Source organism: Chiloscyllium punctatum, chromosome 6, assembly GCF_047496795.1.
Source record: "Chiloscyllium punctatum isolate Juve2018m chromosome 6, sChiPun1.3, whole genome shotgun sequence".
NCBI classification, from domain to species: Eukaryota; Metazoa; Chordata; class Chondrichthyes; order Orectolobiformes; family Hemiscylliidae; genus Chiloscyllium; species Chiloscyllium punctatum.
The window spans coordinates 39,827,297-39,846,814 of record NC_092744.1 but is presented as its reverse complement, the minus strand read 5'-3'; the positions used below and the strand labels follow the sequence as shown (position 1 = coordinate 39,846,814).

Sequence of the window (19,518 nt, the reverse complement as noted above, 5' to 3'; positions counted from 1 at the left end):
GGCACAACATCATGGGCCGAAGGGCCTGTTCTGTGCTGTATTGTTCTATGTTCTATGTTCTAGAATAAATGGAGTACTTTTGAATTGTAATCACTGTCGTAATGTAGAGAAGATGGCAATCAGTAAGCTCCCATAAGCAACAATGTGATGATGACCAGACAACTTGTTTTAGGAATATTTAATTGAGGGATAAACATTGGCCAATAACTCCCTGTCACTTCTCTAAAGTAGCACAGTGGGTTGTTTTGCAAGCTGTTGAATGAGCAGACAGGGCCTCAGTTTCATGTTGGCGAAAGTGAAGACTGTGGATGCTGGAGATCAGAGTCAAGATTAGAATGGTGCAGAAGAAGCACAGCAGGTCAGGCAGCATCAGAGGAGCAGGAAAATTGACGTTTCGGGCAAAAGCCCTTCATCAGGAATGAGCCTCATTTCTGATGAAGGGCTTTTGCCCAAAACGTCGATTTTCCTGCTCCTCGGATGCTGCCTGACGTGCTGTGCTTTTTCTGCACCATTCTAACCTTGACTCAGTTTCATGTTTCATAGGAATAGATGAAGGAAGGTAGTTCCAACAGTGCAGCACTCCCTCTCTCCAGCACTGAGGAGTCAAGCAGAGATTTCAGTGTTGTTCTGGCTGAAGTGGGATTGCGTAGCGCAATCTGCTACCTGGGAGGCCAGAATAGCAGCCAAATACAGCAAAGGAAGCTCCCAATAATAGTGACCAGTTGCAATGATGTTGGTTGAGGGATAAGTGGGAGTATTGACAGGATTGAGGATCCCAAGATTTTTCGGCCCAATACTGGGAGGTTCATCTCCAGGGAAACAAATATTTCGAAATCTGGAAAGATTTATTTAGATCAAGATATCAAAATCACAATGCAGGAAACATTTTAAGTGGAAATAGGAAACCCACTGGAACCAGCAATTATTGAGTTAATTGAATAAATATTGCTGAACAAGCAGATTTGCCTGGCTCAGTACTGACTGATGCTTTAGCGGACACATTTGACTAAACATTGAAACATGGCAAATTGGAGCAGGAGGTCTCCCGTAAGGCGCACGAGCAGATCAAATTCGGTAGAGATAGCTGTTTTGAAAGGGCTGGGTCACTCTGACCGGCCACACGAGTAGAAGCGATTTCCTTTGTTCCCCCCTCGAGCACATCTTGAAATCACTGAAATCTGAGGACGTGTCCGATCCGACCACATATTTCACTACTTCCTTCACCTGGTTCGTATTTTACCAGCTGGCAGTTCCTAACATCTCATATACTTTACAGACACTAAAAATCATATTTATTTTGGCAATGACGTCTTAGCAAAGGAATGTGGAACCCCTGGGCACGTCCATCAATCTCATCGCTTCAGTTTATTTATCCGGACTTTGTATAGATTCTGGAATCTCTGCTGTTCCGATCAAGTGGTCCCCAAGACTCCCCCGATCCTATTGCTGTCCGCAGCTCGCGTTCAAACGGCTTGTCAGCCTAACCTCAACCACGAAATCTGACCGCAGCAAACAGTACAAGGACTCTACACAACATGTATTAAAAAAGCTACTCTTCACTTTCCATCTTTCCTTTTTGACCCCAGTATCGCAGGGCGCAAGTTTGGTTGAGTTTCTGGCAGAATACGAAAGGGGGGCTCGAAACGTGGCGGCAATACAATTAAATCGTTGGAATTGTGCAGCGTCCCGCTCGGTACAGAAACTTGCGCGAATGCTTACCGGTGCTTTCAGGAGATCCTTCGCTTCTCTGATATATCTGTCCATTACACGGCTGTCACACAGAGGGCGTAGCGGTATCATCTTTGCGAGCCTGGTCTGGACAAGGCATACTATCAGGAGCAAAAGTTCTGCAAAGCAGTATACTTCAGTTAGAAAAGGCAATTAGATGCCACGCAATTTGCACTTTTAAACTGTTAGCTATCTCCCCCCCCCCCCCACCTAAAATAATGCATTGATTCTTTACAATATCTCTACATAGCCAAAAGTGATGTGAACGATCTGAATTAAATCCATGTGCTTCCTCTACTTGAGATGACAACGCACGCCATCCAAGTTATTAATTAGTAAAATCTAATTTTCGGAATGCTGCGTAGTAACCTGAGCAAACAATGGAATGCGTCATGCCAATTGTTCAAACATTCTCCAGGTACTCACTATTTAAATCCATAAGCAGCGGGTTCTCCACTCTCCTTTTACATGCCTTGATCCCACATGTCCAAATCTGTTTTCCATTTATATAGAGAGACAGAGAGATAGGAAGAATCCCAAATTTCGCAGGATTTTGTTTTAGTTTCGCGTTGACAATTGGAAAGGCGATGTTTTTTTTAAAAAAAAACAAATCTTATCACTTACAATAAGTTGTTAGACTTCCGGTTATTAAATTGTTCTGCATATCTGAAACGGAGTAACATCTCAACAGACTCTGTGATCTCACCAACGTTCCGCAACGTCAGGAGAAGAGCAGAGATGAAAGACGTTTCCCATTTATATGGTGCAAGTACATCCCGTAGTCGAACGGACAAAGTTCTTTATTTTACAGGCTGGAGCAGCTCTTTTCAGCAAACTGCAGTTCATTTCAGCAGTGCAGTGTGCTGCACGCCAATTCCCCTGGATTTAATAGCACGGCAAAGCTCATTACAACATTTGTTCCGCACAATAACACATAGATTTAATATACTGGGGAATCTTGGACTGTATTAAAAGGATGTGGTATCAAGGCGCGATATAGTGTGCTAACTGGGTTCTCCCAAAAGTACATCTGCAGCTACTGATGTCTGTCTCACCCAGCCCTTTGCACAAATCACGGAAATTGCTGGAGAAACTTAGCAAGCCTGGCAGCAGCACCTGTGTAGAGAAAGCAGACTAAAAGTCCAGTGACTCTTCTTCAGAACAGCGGTTTGTTGAGATAGTTTGGAACAGTCCACTTCGCCGCAGGTCATTAGAATACCTGCTTGTCATTTCATCCTGCAAATGGTAACTATGATCCAAGAACGAATAAAACGATTTCAATAATAGCTCTTTGGGTGAAAGAAGTAAAATATCCAAACCGTGGAGCCAAATGTTGTGCTTACATCTTGTTTATAAATAATCGAAGTTAGTAAGGGAACAAACACTCTTCCTGACATGTCAGAATCCTGCAAATATCTGCTACCCTGCAAGATGAACTATTTTTATGCAGGATTGCAAAACTGTGGAAATGCCCACCCGTATAAGGTTAGGTCTCATGCTGAACAAGAAACTGAAATGCTTTCAGACTGGTTTTCAAAGAATCCGATGCTTAGTCACCTGGGATTAGGAAAAAATATACTGAAAACTCATCTGATGATGATCACCTACCTGCCACACAATAGTCAGGAGTCAGCAGTCTGGGTTCAAAACCACATCAATTGGGAGATCCACTTTCCCAATCTGACACCTTTCTTATACTCCAGCCTTAGTACTGAAGAAGCTGCTTCCCAGCAAATCTAAATTTGGTACAAACTACATTCTAAACTGGTGGGGTGTAATAAGTAGGGCAAATGGTTTATTGTGTTTGCCATCACTCAGATCTGCAAATAAACCTTTATTGTAATTGTCTCCAGGACGTTTCTATAAAATTACAGTTATTGAGCTGCAAATCAACCTTACATGTGATTAGTGCACAAATTCATGGAATTTACTGCTAAATGTGCCAAATTGCATGCATTACCCACAAAATATACAGGTTGGGATTCATACTCTCTTTGCAATATTCACAATTTTTCCATCTTCTTTTGAACAGACTCTACCTACTGTTACAATGTATACCTGTGATTTAACCATTTTTTTGTAGCCTGGATGGATGGATATATCAATAGACAATATAGACAATAGACAATAGGTGCAGGAGTAGGCCATTCTGCCCTTCGAGCCTGCACCACCATTCAATATGATCATGGCTGATCATCCTTAATCAGTATCCTGTTCCTGCCTTATCTCCATAACCCTTGATTCCACTATCCTTGAGAGCTCTATCCAACTCTTCCTTAAATGAATCCAGAGACTGGGCCTCCACTGCCCTCTGGGGCAGAGCATTCCACACAGCCGCCACTCTCTGGGTGAAGAAGTTTCTCCTCATCTCTGTCCTAAATGGTCTACCCCATATTTTTAAGCTGTGTCCTCTGGTTCGGCACTCACCTATCAGCGGAAACATGTTTCCTGCCTCCAGAGTGTCCAATTCTTTAATAATCTTATATGTTTCATACAGATCCCCTCTCAGTCTTCTAACCTCAAGGGTGTATAAGCCCAGATGCTCCAGTCTTTCAGCGTAAGGTAGTCCTGCCATTCCAGGAATTGACCTCGTGAACCTACACTGCACTCCCTCAATAACCAGAATGTCTTTCCTCAAATTTGGAGACCAGAACTGCACACAATACTCCAGGTGTGGTCTCACCAGGGCCCTGTATAGCTGCAGAAGAACCTCTTTGCTTCACATTTAAGAGGCATTTATAAACATTCTAATTCACACTCAATAACCTAATCAATGCCTGAACTACTATTACCTGTAGAATAACCAAGCCATTAGTGAATTTAGTGCACGATTAATGACAAAATATTTTGAACAAAACCAAATTTTCCCTGAATTTTTTCTTCCATTTTACATTTGATCACTGACTTCTTGCAAGATGGCACTGCTGCATCTGATTTGGAGCAATAGGCACTTTTTGGGCAGGTGTAACAAGACCCCAGCAATGTTATTTGGCTCCATACCTCTAAGGCCACCTTTACTACACCAGTGTGATCGTTTCAGGTTCTACCTTTTTCTCCTGTATTTTCCAAATCTGTTTTCACTAAGGGAGGTTGACAGTTTGCACCAAATGCCTAAGAGTATTTGTGCTGTGTACCTTTCCCCACTCAAAACTGTATGTGTTGAAGCAGAGTTTGAGCATTGGCAGACTAGAGATGTATTAATCAACAGGATTGGCCATTTAGAGTCATAGACATGTACAGCATGGAAGCAGACCCTTCGGTCCAACCCGTCCATGCCGACCAGATATCCCAACCCAATCTAGTCCCACCTGCCAGCACCCGGCCCATATCCATCCAAACTCTTCCTATTCATATACCCATCCAAATGCCTCTTAAATGTTACAATTGTATCAGCCTCCACCACTTCCTCTGGCAGCTCATTCCATACATTTACCACCCTCTGTGTGAAAAAGTTGTCTCTTAGGTCACTTTTATATCTTTCCCCTCACCCTAAACCTATGTCCTTTAGTTCTGGACTCCCCGACCCCAAGGAAAAGACTTTGCCTATTTACCCTATCCATGCCCCTCATAATTTTGTAAACCTCTATAAGGTTACCCCTCAGCCTCCGACGCTGCAGGGAAAACAGCCTCAGCCTGTTCAGTCTCTTCCTATAGCTCAAATCCTCCAACCCTGGCAACACCCTTGTAAATCTTTTCTGAACCCTTTCAAGTTTCACAACATCTTTCCGATAGGAAGAAGACCAGAATTGCACGCAATATTCCAACAGTGGCCTAACTAATGTCCTGTACAGCCACAACATGACCTCCCAACTCCTGACCAATAAAGGAAAGCATACCACACGCCTTCTTCACTCTCCTATTTACCACTTTCAAGGAGCTATGAACCTGCATTTCAAGGTCTCTTTGTTCAGCAACACTCCCAGGACCTTACCATTAAGTGTATAATGCTAAGATTTGCTTTCCCAAAATGCAGCACCTCGCATTTATCTGAATTAAACTCCATCTGCCATTTCTCAGCCCATTGGCCCATATGGTCCAGATCCCGTTGTAATCTGAGGTAACCATCTTCACTGTCCACTACACCTCTACCGTTGGTGTCATCGGCACATTTACTAACTGTACCTCTTATGCTTGCATCCAAATCATTTATGTAAATGACAAAAAGTAGAGGACCCAGCACCGAAACTTGTAGCACTCCATTGGACACAGGCCTCCAGTCTGAAAAAAAACCCTCCACCACCACCCTCTGTCTTCTACCTTTGAGCCAGTTCTGTATCCAAATGGCTAGTTCTCCCTGTATTCCATGAGATCTAACCTTGCTAATCAGTCTCCTATGGGCATGTGTCCAATTTAGTTTTGATGTCTCGCAGGCTTAAAGGCAAGATGCCCCAGTAGAGTTTCCGAAAGGTTTTCTCCCCAACAATAGAGACAGCGGTACATAAGTCTCCTCCATGTCTAATGGGTGACCATTTACTTGGAGTTTCATCTTAATTGGGCCCACTTTCAGATCAGTGATGCAATTTAGCTTATCAATTCTTCATCCTCTGCCTGATATATTTGCAAAGCCCTGTCTCAAGGTACCTTTGCCCTGGCCTGAGTGGTGTATAATTTGACTGTTTTGTTAACATTGTCTGGGGTAAACCCAATGACTACAAGTGTAGCATGGATATTCTTGGTCCTCACTGTATTATGGAGAAACTTCCATTCAGTTCCGGAACCTTGCGGCCTCCAACTCCAAGTGTCCACCCTTGGCAACAGATGGGACTGTGAGTATTATCTACTGGGGACTTCACTCTGCAGAATGGGGGTCACCTAAGGCTAAGGACAATACTGTCTATGGACTCCTGGAGCGCTTGAACCCCTTGCTTCATGTTTGTCTGAGAAAAGATAACTTCCATGGCTTTCTTAGGGTAGATTTGGTTTGGATGTATATTATTCATTTCTTCATTGTATGGGGGTCAATCCTCCATATCCACCTTATAAGGTTCCAGTTTCCAGTTTCCCAAACAGCAGCATATCCAATATTTCACCATCATGATCTTACTGGGTTCATTGAAAGGCAAGGCTATCCAAAACCTTTCTTTATTCTTGTCACCAATGTAATAACACAGGAAGCCTAATTGGAGAGGAACACCACCCATCCCTGGGTCTGCTTTATAGACAACATTCTGGTCAACCAATTTAGAGATGTTATTACAAACAGCTGTTTTAGGTAGGATTTAAACCAAGGTCTCCTGGATCAGAGTTAGGAACACTACCACCGTGCCACAAGAACCCGAGAATAAGTGGGAAAATGTGCAGTTAGACTTCTGGGGTACACATTCACTGAAATAGTGCATCTGCTTTTTTAAAAAGTTGTTTTGCAATCAATATCTGTTCAGAGCTGCTACCACATACATTTTGAATATGCAGGATTTGAACCCACACCGGAAATAGACACACTACCATTGCACCACAAGAACCCTGTATCTGCTTTTTTTTTGTTTTCCTTTCAAACCAGAAGTGTTATCACACACAACTGAATGACCAAATCACTGTGAACCAATTTTGTTTTTAGCTATGAACCACCACCAGTAATCACCCATGCAGCCAACTGGAAAGCCCGTTATGGGCAATGCATACTATCAAAAATACGAGGGGGTTAGGGAGAGTGGGAAGGTCTAAATCAAAATGGAATTGGAGGGTGAAATAAAGCAATGTATCCCTCGTGGTGTCCACCTCTGTCCAAAGGCATTGAGACCACTGATATACACTATATGCTCTCACTCCAAGGATACCCGTGCACAAATGTAACTGCACAAGGGGAGCTGACAGCTGTCAGATATAATTCCCTCCACAGCTCTCTGTTTGGACTGGGTCTGTTTTCTAAAGTGCTCAGGCAATGATTTCCGGCTGGCCAGCCCTTTGCCTCTTACCAAGGGAACTCAAACAAAATGAGCTCCATAGAGAGATTAATTAATTATTCCCCATGCACCTTGTAAGGGTTATCACACATTCCAAGACTCCTCTGTCCCTCTGAACATCCTAGTGTCTGGCCATCCTTGTCTTGTTACTTCTTTCGAAGTGTATGCCTCACACCTTTTAGAGTTAAAGTCCACCTTCCACTAATCTTCATATCTAACCAACCCAACTATATCTTTTTATAACCTTCTTCCTCACCTGGCCAATCTTCATGTCATCCGTAAATCTATATTGTACCACATTCTCATCTATATTGTTTATGTATATCACAAACATTAAGGCACCCAGTATTGATCTCTGTGGTATGCCGCTGGACAGTAGACTTCAGTCACATAAACACTATGTTCTGTCTCCTATTCTAAGCCAATTTTGGATCCATCTTGCCAAGTTACTCTAATCCCATCTGCTTTTACCTTCTTTATCAGTCTCCCCTGTAAGACCTTATCAAAAGCTTTGCTGAAATCCATATAAACTACATCACCTGCACTATTCTCATCTACACACCAGGCCACTAACTTCAAAAATTTAATGAAATTTGCCAGGCATGACCTTTCTCTGACAAAACCATACTGACTATTCCTGACCAGATACTGGATTAGTGGTGCTGGAAGAGCACAGCAGTTCAGGCAGCATCCAACGAGCAGCAAAATCAACGTTTCGGGCAAAAGCCCTTCATCAGGAATAAAGGCAGTGAGCCTGAAGCATGGAGAGATAAGCTAGAGGAGGGTGGGGGTGGGGAGAGAGTAGCATAGAGTACAATGGGTGAGTGGGGGAGGAGATGAAGGTGATAGGTCAAGGAGGAGAGGGTGGAGTGGATAGGTGGAAAAGAAGATAGGCAGGTCGGACAAGTCAAGGAGACAGTAACTGAGCTGGAAGTTTGAAACTAGGATGAGGTGGGGGAAGGGGAAATGAGGAAGCTGTTGAAGTCCACATTGATGCCCTGGGGTTGAAGTGTTCCGAGGCGGAAGATGAGGCAGTCTTCCTCCAGGCGTCGGGTGGTGAGGGAGCGGCGGTGAAGGAGGCCCAGAACCTCCATGTCCTCGGCAGAGTGGGAGGGGGAGTTGAAATGTTGGGCCACGGGGCGGTTTGGTTGATTGGTGCGGGTGTCTCGGAGATGTTCCCTAAAGCGGTCTGCTAGGAGGCGCCCAGTCTCCCCAATGTAGAGGAGACCACATCGGGAGCAACGGATACAATAAATGATATTGGTGGATGTGCAGGTGAAACTTTGATGGATGTGGAAGGCTCCTTTAGGGCCTTGGATAGAGGTGAGGGAGGGGGTGTGGGCACAGGTTTTACAGTTCCTGCGGTGGCAGGGGAAAGTGCCAGAATGGGAGGGTGGGTCTTAGGGGTGTGTGGATCTGACCAGGTAGTCACGGAGGGAACGGTCTTTGCGGAAGGTGGAAAGGGGTGGGGAGGGAAATATATCCCTGGTGGTGGGGTCTTTTTGGCGGTGGCGGAAATGTCGGTGGATGATTTGGTTGATGCAAAGGTTTGTAGGGTGGAAGGTGAGCACCAGGGGCGTTCTGTCCTTGTTACGGTTGGAGGGGTGGGGTCTGAGGGCGGAGGTGCGGGATGTGGACGAGATGCGTTGGAGGGCATCTTTAACCACGTGGGAAGGGAAATTGCGGTCTCTAAAGAAGGAGGCCATCTGGTGTGTCCTATGGTGGAACTTGTCCTCCTGGGAGCAGATACGGCGGAGGTGGAGAAATTGGGAATACGGGATGGCATTTTTGCAAGAGATAGGGTGGGAAGAGGTGTAATCCAGGTAGCTATGGGAGTCAGTGGGTTTGTAAAAAATGTCAGTGTCAAGTTGGTCGTCACTAATGGAGATGGAGAGGTCCAGGAAGGGGAGCGAGGTGTCAGAGATAGTCCAGGTAAATTTAAGGTCAGGGTGGAATGTGTTGGTGAAGTTGATGAATTGCTCAACCTCCTCATGGGAGCATGAGGTGGCGCCAGTGCAGATCCTGCCTCTCTAAGTGGAGATGAATTCTCTCCTTCAGACTATTTCCACCAATTTCCCTATCACTTATGTGTGACTCCTTCAAATAAATCCAACAATTTGGGATAAGTGTGATTTCCCTTTCATAAAACCACACTCACTCTTCCTGATTACTTTGAGATTTTCTCGGTGTGCAGCTATAGTCTCTTTATTAATTGATTCTAACACGTTTCCCATGATGGACATCAAGCTAACTGGCTTGGTTTCCTCATTGCTTTCTTGAATAGAGGAATTTAATTTGCTACTTTCCAGATGGAACCTTTCAGAAAACTAGGGAAGTTTGGATAATTTGAAAAACAATGTAGTATTGTTTTTGACCCTTCTTTACAACTTTTATTTCAGCATCTATTAACTAATAACTTCTTTTGTGATCTTAGGATTAAGTCCATCTGGGCCATGAGACTCGTCAGCCTGCAGTTCCATTAATTGCTTAGTATTGCTTCACTGCTGATTGTAATTTCACTATTTCCCTTTCCCCCTTCCATCTCCTGATTTACAGCTATTATTCTCTATAGTGAACATATTTGTTAATTTAAGTTGCCATTTCCTTATTGTTACTATAAACTCCTCATTCTCACTGAAGAGGATAAACATTCACTTTACCTTTTTCTTTTCTTAGGCACCTTAGAAACCTTTGCTCTCCATTTTTACATATATGCAACATCTTACTGGGAGGAACCCAACTCCTCCCAAGCTCCCCCAGACCAGTTAAGAGATTAATACTGTTAGTTGGTTGTAATGTGTGTTTTGTTTTGTATGATATAAATTACACAGGTAAGACACATGATTTTTATACAAAATCAGCTTGCCATTTCACACATTCTTGTCTTTATTGTAATCACACTTACATACTTGTATATGCATGATAATTCTCAAAGTTGTTGGGATCACTACTGAAGAACTGCATAAATAATTCAAAATTGGTTTGCAGTCAAATGGTGCTCAAGCCTTGAATGGCTAATCAAAAGATTGGGTTTGTAGGTGATTTCTACAGGAACCTTTCAGAGAGAAAGTTCAAAACAGATTGGAGTGTTTGGTGAAATGTAATGAACTAATGGAAGGAGTACAGTTAAATATTGTAAATTAGTTATCTTGTTGAGAATACCTTATAAACGTTCACATTTCTGGTGAGATCAGCCATCCTTAATCGGCTTTGGGAAGGTGATGGGAGTTACTTCTTCACAAGTGAATGGCTTGCCAGGTGGTTTCAGAAGTCAGTTAGGAGTCAACCATATTGTCTGGATTTAATTAGATACCAGACTTGTTAAGGGCAACAATTTTTCCTCCGAAAAGTGAACCAGATGGAGTTTTATAACTGTATTGTATTATGACAGTCATCATTACTGATACTAGCATTTGCATTTCAGACTTGCTTAACTAACTGAATTTAAACTTCACAGATAGGATTTGAACTTGAGTTATTAGGTGCGTGGATTATTTGTCTCCTAACATAACCAGTACGTTACTCTTCCGAGTAGCAAGGCTGACTGTGTTGATCAGAAAATTCCAAACTGCAACTGAAATTCATCATGAAATGTTGTTCACGATACGACATATCCATTGTTGTTGAAGAGGACAACAGCAATAGCTGGCTGAGAGTCACACACAAATAAAATCCACAAAGAAGAAAATCATTTTCGATGGTATTACCATTCAGACTATTCTTGTTTCCATTACAGAATGTATCAAGAGGTAAGAAAAATATTCCATGATGTAAAGTAAGAGTCAGAATAGGAATGGTCTTTAGCTAACAATGTAACAACAATGTGGTGATATAGGGTCACAAAGGCTCTAGTAAGTAGTGGAATACCACAAAAATTGACACAGAATCTAAGAAGGAAATTTTAAGAGGACTTGGTCAAAGAAGTATCTTTTAAGGAACATCTTACAGGAAGAGACAAAGGCAGGCAGGCTCAGGGAGCAAATGCTACTTCAGACTTGAATGGATGAAAATATGTCCATCAATAGTGTTGCAAAGGAAATAGACAAAACGCAAGAATAAACAGAACACAAATTCCTTACAATATATGATAGGCTTTGCTGGATAACAGTCAAAAGAGGGAAACTTAGTTACTTTTTTCCATTTGACTGATTTTAGGTTTCTCACAGCAGCGACAAAGCTTTTCATTCTTTTCTAGCATAAATACTTTGCAAAATTAATTTTGCCTTGAGTGCAGTTATAAAGTGGCTACTGCATCAGTTTGGGCTGAACATTTCTGTACACTCCTTACAATTCTGTATATTTGTCTTGGCTTCTCCATTACCCATTGAGTTCAGTACTGTAACAATAATTCAGATCGATATCGATGATACATTTCCAGTAAAAGCAAGCCTGAGGAAATTACATTATTTTCTAAGAGACAAACACTCTTGTATTTATTTTTATTTCCATGAACAATTTCACAATTTGAACAAAATTTAGTGCCCACTATATTAATGTTGAAAAATACCATCCTTTAAGATACAGTTAGCAAGTCATTCATTGTAATTAGCTGTTTCTTGGTTCAAGCTTGACACCTGTTTATTCTCTGGGTTTTCATTCTATTAAACAGGTCAATTCCTGTCTCACCAATCTGTGGGTAAGTGAGGCAGGGTGTCTCATGAGGCAGTGGAAACCAGAGCACAGGATTTGCTTTCTTTTCTTCTCATCACTGTCACCGCTCTGGCTCATCATGAAGATGACAGGCAACATGCTGGCTGAACATAAACGAACTAGGGATGGTGATGACCTAGTGGGCTGTTAATGCAGAGACCCAGGTAATGTCCTTGGGACTCAGGTTTGAATCCTGCCATGGGAGGTGGAATTTGTATTCATTAAAAATCTGGAATTAAGAGTCGAAAGTTGATATGAATCCATTATCGATAATCAGGAAAAATCCATCTGGTTCACCGGTGTCCCTTAGGGAGGGAAACTGCCATTATTATCTGGTTTGGCCTACATGTGACCTCAAACCCACAGCAATGTGGTTAACTCTTAACTGCTCTCTGAGCAATTAGCGATGAACAATAAATTTTGGCAATTAGGGATAGGCACTTAATCCTGTGAATGAAAAATTAAAAAAGATATTTGTTCCCAAAGCATAATACAGCATGATGGACAGATTGTCACCACATTGAATGATTGGTACCAAGCTCCTCCCAGTCATTAATATCAGTGGAAGGAACTTGCTACTACTTCATTACCATGGTTAACTACATTAAAGAGCTAGCATTTCTTTGGTTACAGATAATAAGTGTGTACACACAAACCCAGAGAGTCTGCATGGTGAAAGAAAATCAGTGTCAAGCACTGAAAATCATAATAAGAAGCATATTCTCTGAATGAGACCTGCATTTGAGCTCCTCAACATCATTCTCATCATCTGGCTTTAAGGCTGAAAATTTCTGTTGTGTTATCAGCTTCATTATAGGAACTGTAAATGCCCAAGTCATCAGAAACTGTTTGGTCTGAAAATGGGCCAAATTCATCAAGCATGAGAAATACCTTGCTATTTTTGTTGCAGTACGCCACATACAATTTGTGTACTTCTTTATTGTGTGAGATGGCAGAACAGACTTTTCTATTTAAAGGCTGATCCACCAGATGGCATAAGACACAATTATTAGCCTTTGTCCTTGGTCGAACTCTGACGATAACTACAGTAAAATCCTTACCTGGCATTTCAGATTAAACAATGTGGCAAATTTTCTATGTATTAAACTGTAATATAATATGGTAGGTTACAACCTTTTGAATAATATTAGTGAGTAACTGCTGAAGTTGGAGTAAAGGACTTACAGGGTGTAGCAAGAAGTGACTATGTAGGAAAGCAGCTTGAAAGCATAGCCAGACTTATTTTATGCAAGGATCCACATCTGGATGCACGCTCAAGCTAAATATTTCTGCTTTACAGTCGGCCTGTTTCAAAGTCTTGGATTGATTAAATTCTGGCAGCTCTTCATGTCAGCTCAGCCAGGAGCCTTGAGCCTTGAGGAGATTTCCAGAGGCGAGGTCCTCAAAGATGTGAGTGACACATTATTAACTGTAATAGTGTAGCAAGCAGGCTAAAGGCTAGACCCATACATGAAGAATGTCTGGTATAAGACCAAGACGCCTTGTTAATCAATCAATCAATGTTGATGCATGGAGAGTTTGACAACTTATGAATTTTTCCACCAAGTCTGAAATGAAAATCATTATTTAATTTTACTCAAGGCTATGCAAAAAGGTACTTGACGGTCTTATTTTCTTGTGAATATTACTTTTTGGATATTGTTATAATTAAATTTTAAAACAAAAACGCAAACCTAGAATCATAAACTGGTTACAGTAAAGAAGGAGGCTATTTGGCCCGTCATGTTCCTGCTGAGTCTATGCAAGAACAACTCAGCATGTTCCACCATTTAAGTCCTGCCTTCCAGGAAATACCTTTTTCCTTTAGATAATTTTACGTCACACTTTTTGAAAGCCACTATTGAATCTGCATCCATCACACTATCAGGCTTCACATTTCACCCACTGTGTAAGTATATTTCTTTTCTCATGTTGCCTTTATTTCTTTTGCAATTCCCACCACTTTCAATCAAAATCACTTTCAATCATTGACCTCTGGTTCTTTCCTTTTCTGCCAATTTCTCAGTTTTGTCAGTATTGTTTTGCCAGTCAACCCTGTCTAGACTTCTTGTGGTTCAGAAAACCACTACCAAATTTCTTCTAAACCTACCCCATCCTCTAAAGCTTCTCCAATCTATCATCATACATTGTTTTATTGATTCATGGGAAATAATTTGGAATACTAGATGGGCCATCATTTATTGCCCATCCCTAATCACCCTTGAGAAGGTCTTGGTGAACTGCTTTCTTGAACTGGTACAGAATGTTTGGCATAGGTAGACCATAATGCTTTTTAGGAGGAAGTTCCAGGATTGTGACCCAGCCATGCTGAAGGAGTCGTGATACATTTTCAAATCAGGATGATGAGTAGTTTAAAGGGGAACCTGTAAGTAGTGGTGCTCCAAAATATCTGTTGCTTATATTCTTTTAGACGATAGTGAGTCTGGAAAGTGTTGTTTAAGGAGCCTTGGTGAATTTCTGCAGTGTGTCTTGAAGATGGGACACACTCTGCTCTTGAGCATCAGTGGTGGGGGAATACATGTTGAGCCGATCCAGTGGGCTGCTTTGTTTTGGATGATGTCAACTTCCTTGAGTATTGTTGGAGCTGCACTCAACCAGGCAAGTAGGGAGTATTTTATCATACTTCTTACTTGTGCCTTGCAGATGGTGGACAAGCATTAGGAAGTTGGGAAGTGAGTGATCCAGTGCAGGATTCCTAGCCTCTGACCTTGTTTGTAACCATAGTATTTATATGGCGAGGCAAGTTCAGTTTCTGGTGAATGGTGTCCCCCCAATATTTTGTTAATGAGGGATTGAATGTCAAGGAGCAAGGATTAGATTATCTTTTGTTGAAGGTAGTGTGACAATGCTGCTCCTTTAACAAGGTTGTGTTGACTTGGTTTTTTTCCAAAAGTGTTGTATGAGGCAGGTTTGCCGAAATGTCTGGTTTGATCTACTTGAAGAAGCTTTTAAGTTTTAAACAAACACTTGTACAATAAAAGGGGAATGGCCAGTTCTCCTAGCTCAGCCTTTCTCTGGTTTTGGTTTGGTTTGGTTTTAGAAAACAGCCAGTGTTTTTGAGGCTGCTGGTCAAAGAGACCGCTCCATGGACAAACGTGTTCCATGAAAGAAGGTGTTCCATACTGAATCTTCCTGCCATCTCACTCTCCTGTAAGACCCTGTGTTTGATTGTACCTTTTTTGCCAAGGGGGGATTGTTGAAGGTATTTGGAACAGCTTCATTAAGTTGGGGTAATCTGTTGGGTTTTCAGACAGGTTAAGTTCTTCTGTTCTCTTTCATTGTGTTACAGTCAGTAATCTTGCAAATAAATTCTGTTTTGTTTAAAACTAAGTAGTTTGACCAGCTACATCCCTCCTGGAATACCTGCTTAAAACAATGAGCAAAGTTAGGGCTCATCTACTTTCTTGAGCGGGTTTGGCCTGGCCCATAACAATAGGCATTGTCTGTCCTTTGTGTGGCACACATGTTACATGCCACTTCTTAGCCCAAAGTTGGATATTGTCCAAGGCTTACTTCATTTGGACATGGACAGTATCTGATGAGTTGTGAATGGTTTTGAACATTGTGCAATCATGAAATCATGAAGTAAATGTCTCACACTCGGACGCCTTCTCATAAATAATTTGTGCACCCTCCCAAATGTTCTTGCATGTGTCCTTCAGAGTAGTGCCTAATGATAAAATGCTTCAGCTGAGTCAGACCAGTGTTTTATCATCTCAAGCAAATTACTATGGATCTGGGAATTTGGAATAAAAACAGAAATTGCCAGAGATGCCCAGAAATGTTTTGCATTTGGGTTTGTGTTTATTTAACAGCTATTTTACATCCAGATTTGCTCATTCTGCTGATGAATGTTGATGATATGAAACATTCACTTTCTTTCTCTCTCCAGAGATGCTACCAGACGTCATAGAATCATAGAGATGTACAGCATGGAAAAGACCTATTGAATTTTTCCAGCTTTTTCTGTTTTTAGTTCACAATAATCTGTCTAGAGGTTTGGCTGAAACTGCTCATTTTCTCTTCTTAAGATAAACCCCTCACTTCTGGAAACAATTTAGTGAACCTCCTTTGAACTGCCTCCAATTCAACCACACCCACATTCCCCTCCCCCCCCACCCCTCCCCACCACCGATCCTCAGATGCTGCCTGACTTGCTGTGCTTTCCCAGCAACAAACTCTCAATTCTGATCTCCACCATCTGCAGTCCTCACTTTCTACATTTTGCCAACCACAAAAGGGCTGATTTATCAAAACTCTCTGTTTTCTGTTGACAAGCCAATCCTCTATCCCAGCTAATAAATTACCCCTAAATCCCTGTGATCTTACCTTTTTATTAACCTTTCATGTGACACCTTATCAAATGCTTTCTGAAGTTCAGTTATACCACATCTGCAAGATATGAATCATCGGCTGTTTAACAGCAGCAAATGATGCAGTAATGCCTGAACTACCCACTGCTGGCAGAAGTTACACTTGCAACAAATTTTGAAGTCTGTCAATCCAGAGCTGAAGCCTTGACCAACTGTCCCCTTCCTAAACTCAGGCCAATGTTATTAACCCCCCTTGAGGTTCTGCACCAATGGAATTACCCAGAAGAGTTTCAAGAAATAAGAGCAACTAATACTGAATCTACTTTTACCATTCATGACATTCTATGTGATTGTGATGGTGCTAAATTATTGTTCCTTATCCTCTTGACCTCTCTGTGATCTTGACACATTTGACAACATTTTGCTCCTCCAGGGCCTTTCCTCTGTTTTCTGATTGAGTGGGACTGCAATATTCATATCTATCCGATTATAGCCAGAGGACCATGGCTTCTCTTGCTGCTCCTGCACCATTTACTCTAAGGTTCCCCAAGGATCTATTCTTTCTTTCCTATTTATTGTATACATTCTGCTCCTCACAAAAATCTCGAAATGTACAGTGTCAGATTTGACATCCGTAGCCAAATTACTACTTGCATTGGTTTCTCTTCCTGGTCCTATGTACTGCAATTGGCATACAAACTGCCCTTGACAACATTATCCAAAATATGTATTGATAGCACCAAACTCTATCTCATCACCACTTTCCTCAATTCCTCCACTGACTCTAGATCAGTTTTGCCCAAACTATTTTCCAACGTGTCCTAATTTTAGCGCTTGGAATGTAATGTTATTCCATGTGTCAGCAACAACAAAACAGCAATAAAATAGTATATTAGGTGTATAGAATCCCTACAGTATGGAAACAGGCCATTTTGGCCCAACAAGTCCACACCGATCCTCCGAAGAGTAACCTACCCAGACCCACTCCCGTACTCTACAAACTCTACATTTACCCCTGACTAATACACCTAACCTACAAATCCCTGAACACTATGGGCAATTTAGCATGGCCAATTCACCTAAACTTGGAGTGTGGTAGGAGAGGATAATGTGCAAACTCCACACAGACAGTCATCCAAGGCTGGGATTGAAGCCGGGCCCCTGGCTGTGAGCCAGTAGCGCTAACCATTGAGCCACCATGCTGCCCAATTGTTAATGTTTGCATATTGTGGATTAAATTATAATGATGCACGATATAAATATAAAAATTAATATTACTGAAAAAAAAATGCTACTGTGGCTTTTCATCTTGCTCTCATCAGGGCAAATATAAGAATGTTAAATTTCAGTACCACTTTGTTTTGCTGTGTCTTTCTTTTGCGCAATATTCAGATTATGGGTCATGATTTTCCCTCTTACAGACTACATGTGAGAGTGTGAGTTTGTTAGCTGTCTATACTCACCACCTGTGCCACTGAAAATCACCACATCACTTCCCATATAGCTTGTTTAGGTTTGACCTAAAGTCAGCTTCTTGGCCTATCACAGACTTTGCCAATGGAGTAGGATTGTGGGGAGAGAGAATAGGACGGTGAAGATCAGAGGAAGAGGCCATCCCGCTGTGCCCAATACCTGCCTCTGATTGCCCTCAGTTGGTGCAAATGGAGTTTCCCACCCCAACCCATTGGACAGGGTAGCCTGATTACCCAGTTGGGAAAGAGTTACCTTTCCCGCCTACCAGGATGGCAGGTAATTGGCTGATTGAAGCCCTCAGGTCGCCATCAATTCACCACTTACAGGCCTTAATTGTCAACAAGTTGAGAAAGCCTCCAATGAACTTTCTCACACAGCATTTAATTGGTGAAGTAGGAATTGTACCCATGAAAATCTGCATTTTTGAAGTACTGTGTAAACTGTTAATATTGTATGTATTCTTGATGGTTTCAGCCAAGCTTTCTATATTCTCTGGGGACAGAAGAAAGCCCTCACCCCTACTCCCCACACAATGTAACCAGCCACTCACCATTGCCCCACACCCACTCAGTAATCAGCCCCACTCCTGCATGGTAATCAGTCCCTCATGTTCTCTTCTCCGTATACTATGCAGACCCTCTTCCCCATCCATCCCATGTCCAGCACAAGATTGTAATCATCCCCCTTTCCCTTTCCATCCAAACACAGTATCTATCCCGCTTCTATGACTGCTGGCCTGCCCTACTTTTGATTCAATTTCCAGTGCCTGCAAAGCAGAGTTGCCAACTCATGGGTCCAGCATAGATGGCAATGAGGTAGTGGGCGAGGGATAATGGCACAGGTGTTGTGAAGCTCGTGAGCTGACTCAGGACTCATACTAGAGGCAGTGGAATGAAGATAGATTCTCTTTCACTTATATCTTTTTACTCTTTTTAGTCTTAAACTATTCAAAATGGCACGAGCTTGTGGTGACAGTTGATGCTTTTCACTGTATTTTACTGTATTATTCACTGTAAAACGCAAATGACAATAAATAAATCATTCAATACATCAATTCCTCACTGCTTTTGTATGTTCATTCTTGCACTTATAATGCTTAGATTCCATAAGTTTTATTGATTGCTTTTTGAACTTGCCCTGCCACCTTCAATGATTTATGAACATTTACCCTCAAGGCTTTCTTGCTCCTGCACCTCTTTCAGTATTATATCTTTTAATTTAGATTGCCCTTTTTCCTTCTTCTTCCCAAAATGTATCACTTCAATCTCAGCATTAAGTTCCATCTGCCAACAGTGCACCAGTTCTATCAGCCTGTCCATGTCCTCTTGAAGTCGACTGCTATCTTCCTCATAGTTCACATTACTTCTAAGTTTTGTATCATTTGCAAATTGTTAAATTATGCCTTGCAAACTCAAGCTTAGGTCATGAAT

At 41.8% G+C, this 19,518-nt stretch overlaps 1 protein-coding gene across 3 annotated transcripts in view; it reads right to left on the bottom strand.

Annotated features, from left to right (window-relative positions):
* Positions 1-2,597, bottom strand: part of LOC140478898 (erythropoietin-like) — a 30,497-nt gene extending 27,900 nt beyond the window's left edge. For 2 of the 3 annotated variants that reach the window (XM_072572513.1, XM_072572510.1), the window contains exons 1-2: positions 2,155-2,597; positions 1,720-1,847 (exon numbers count right to left, since the gene is read on the bottom strand). In XM_072572513.1, coding sequence (XP_072428614.1) covers positions 1,720-1,847; positions 2,155-2,167 — 141 coding nt within the window. In that variant the 5' untranslated portion in view covers positions 2,168-2,597. The remainder of the gene's footprint in view (positions 1-1,719; positions 1,848-2,154) is intronic. The other variant, XM_072572512.1, reaches the window with a different exon arrangement.
* Positions 2,598-19,518: the final 16,921 nt, after the last annotated feature.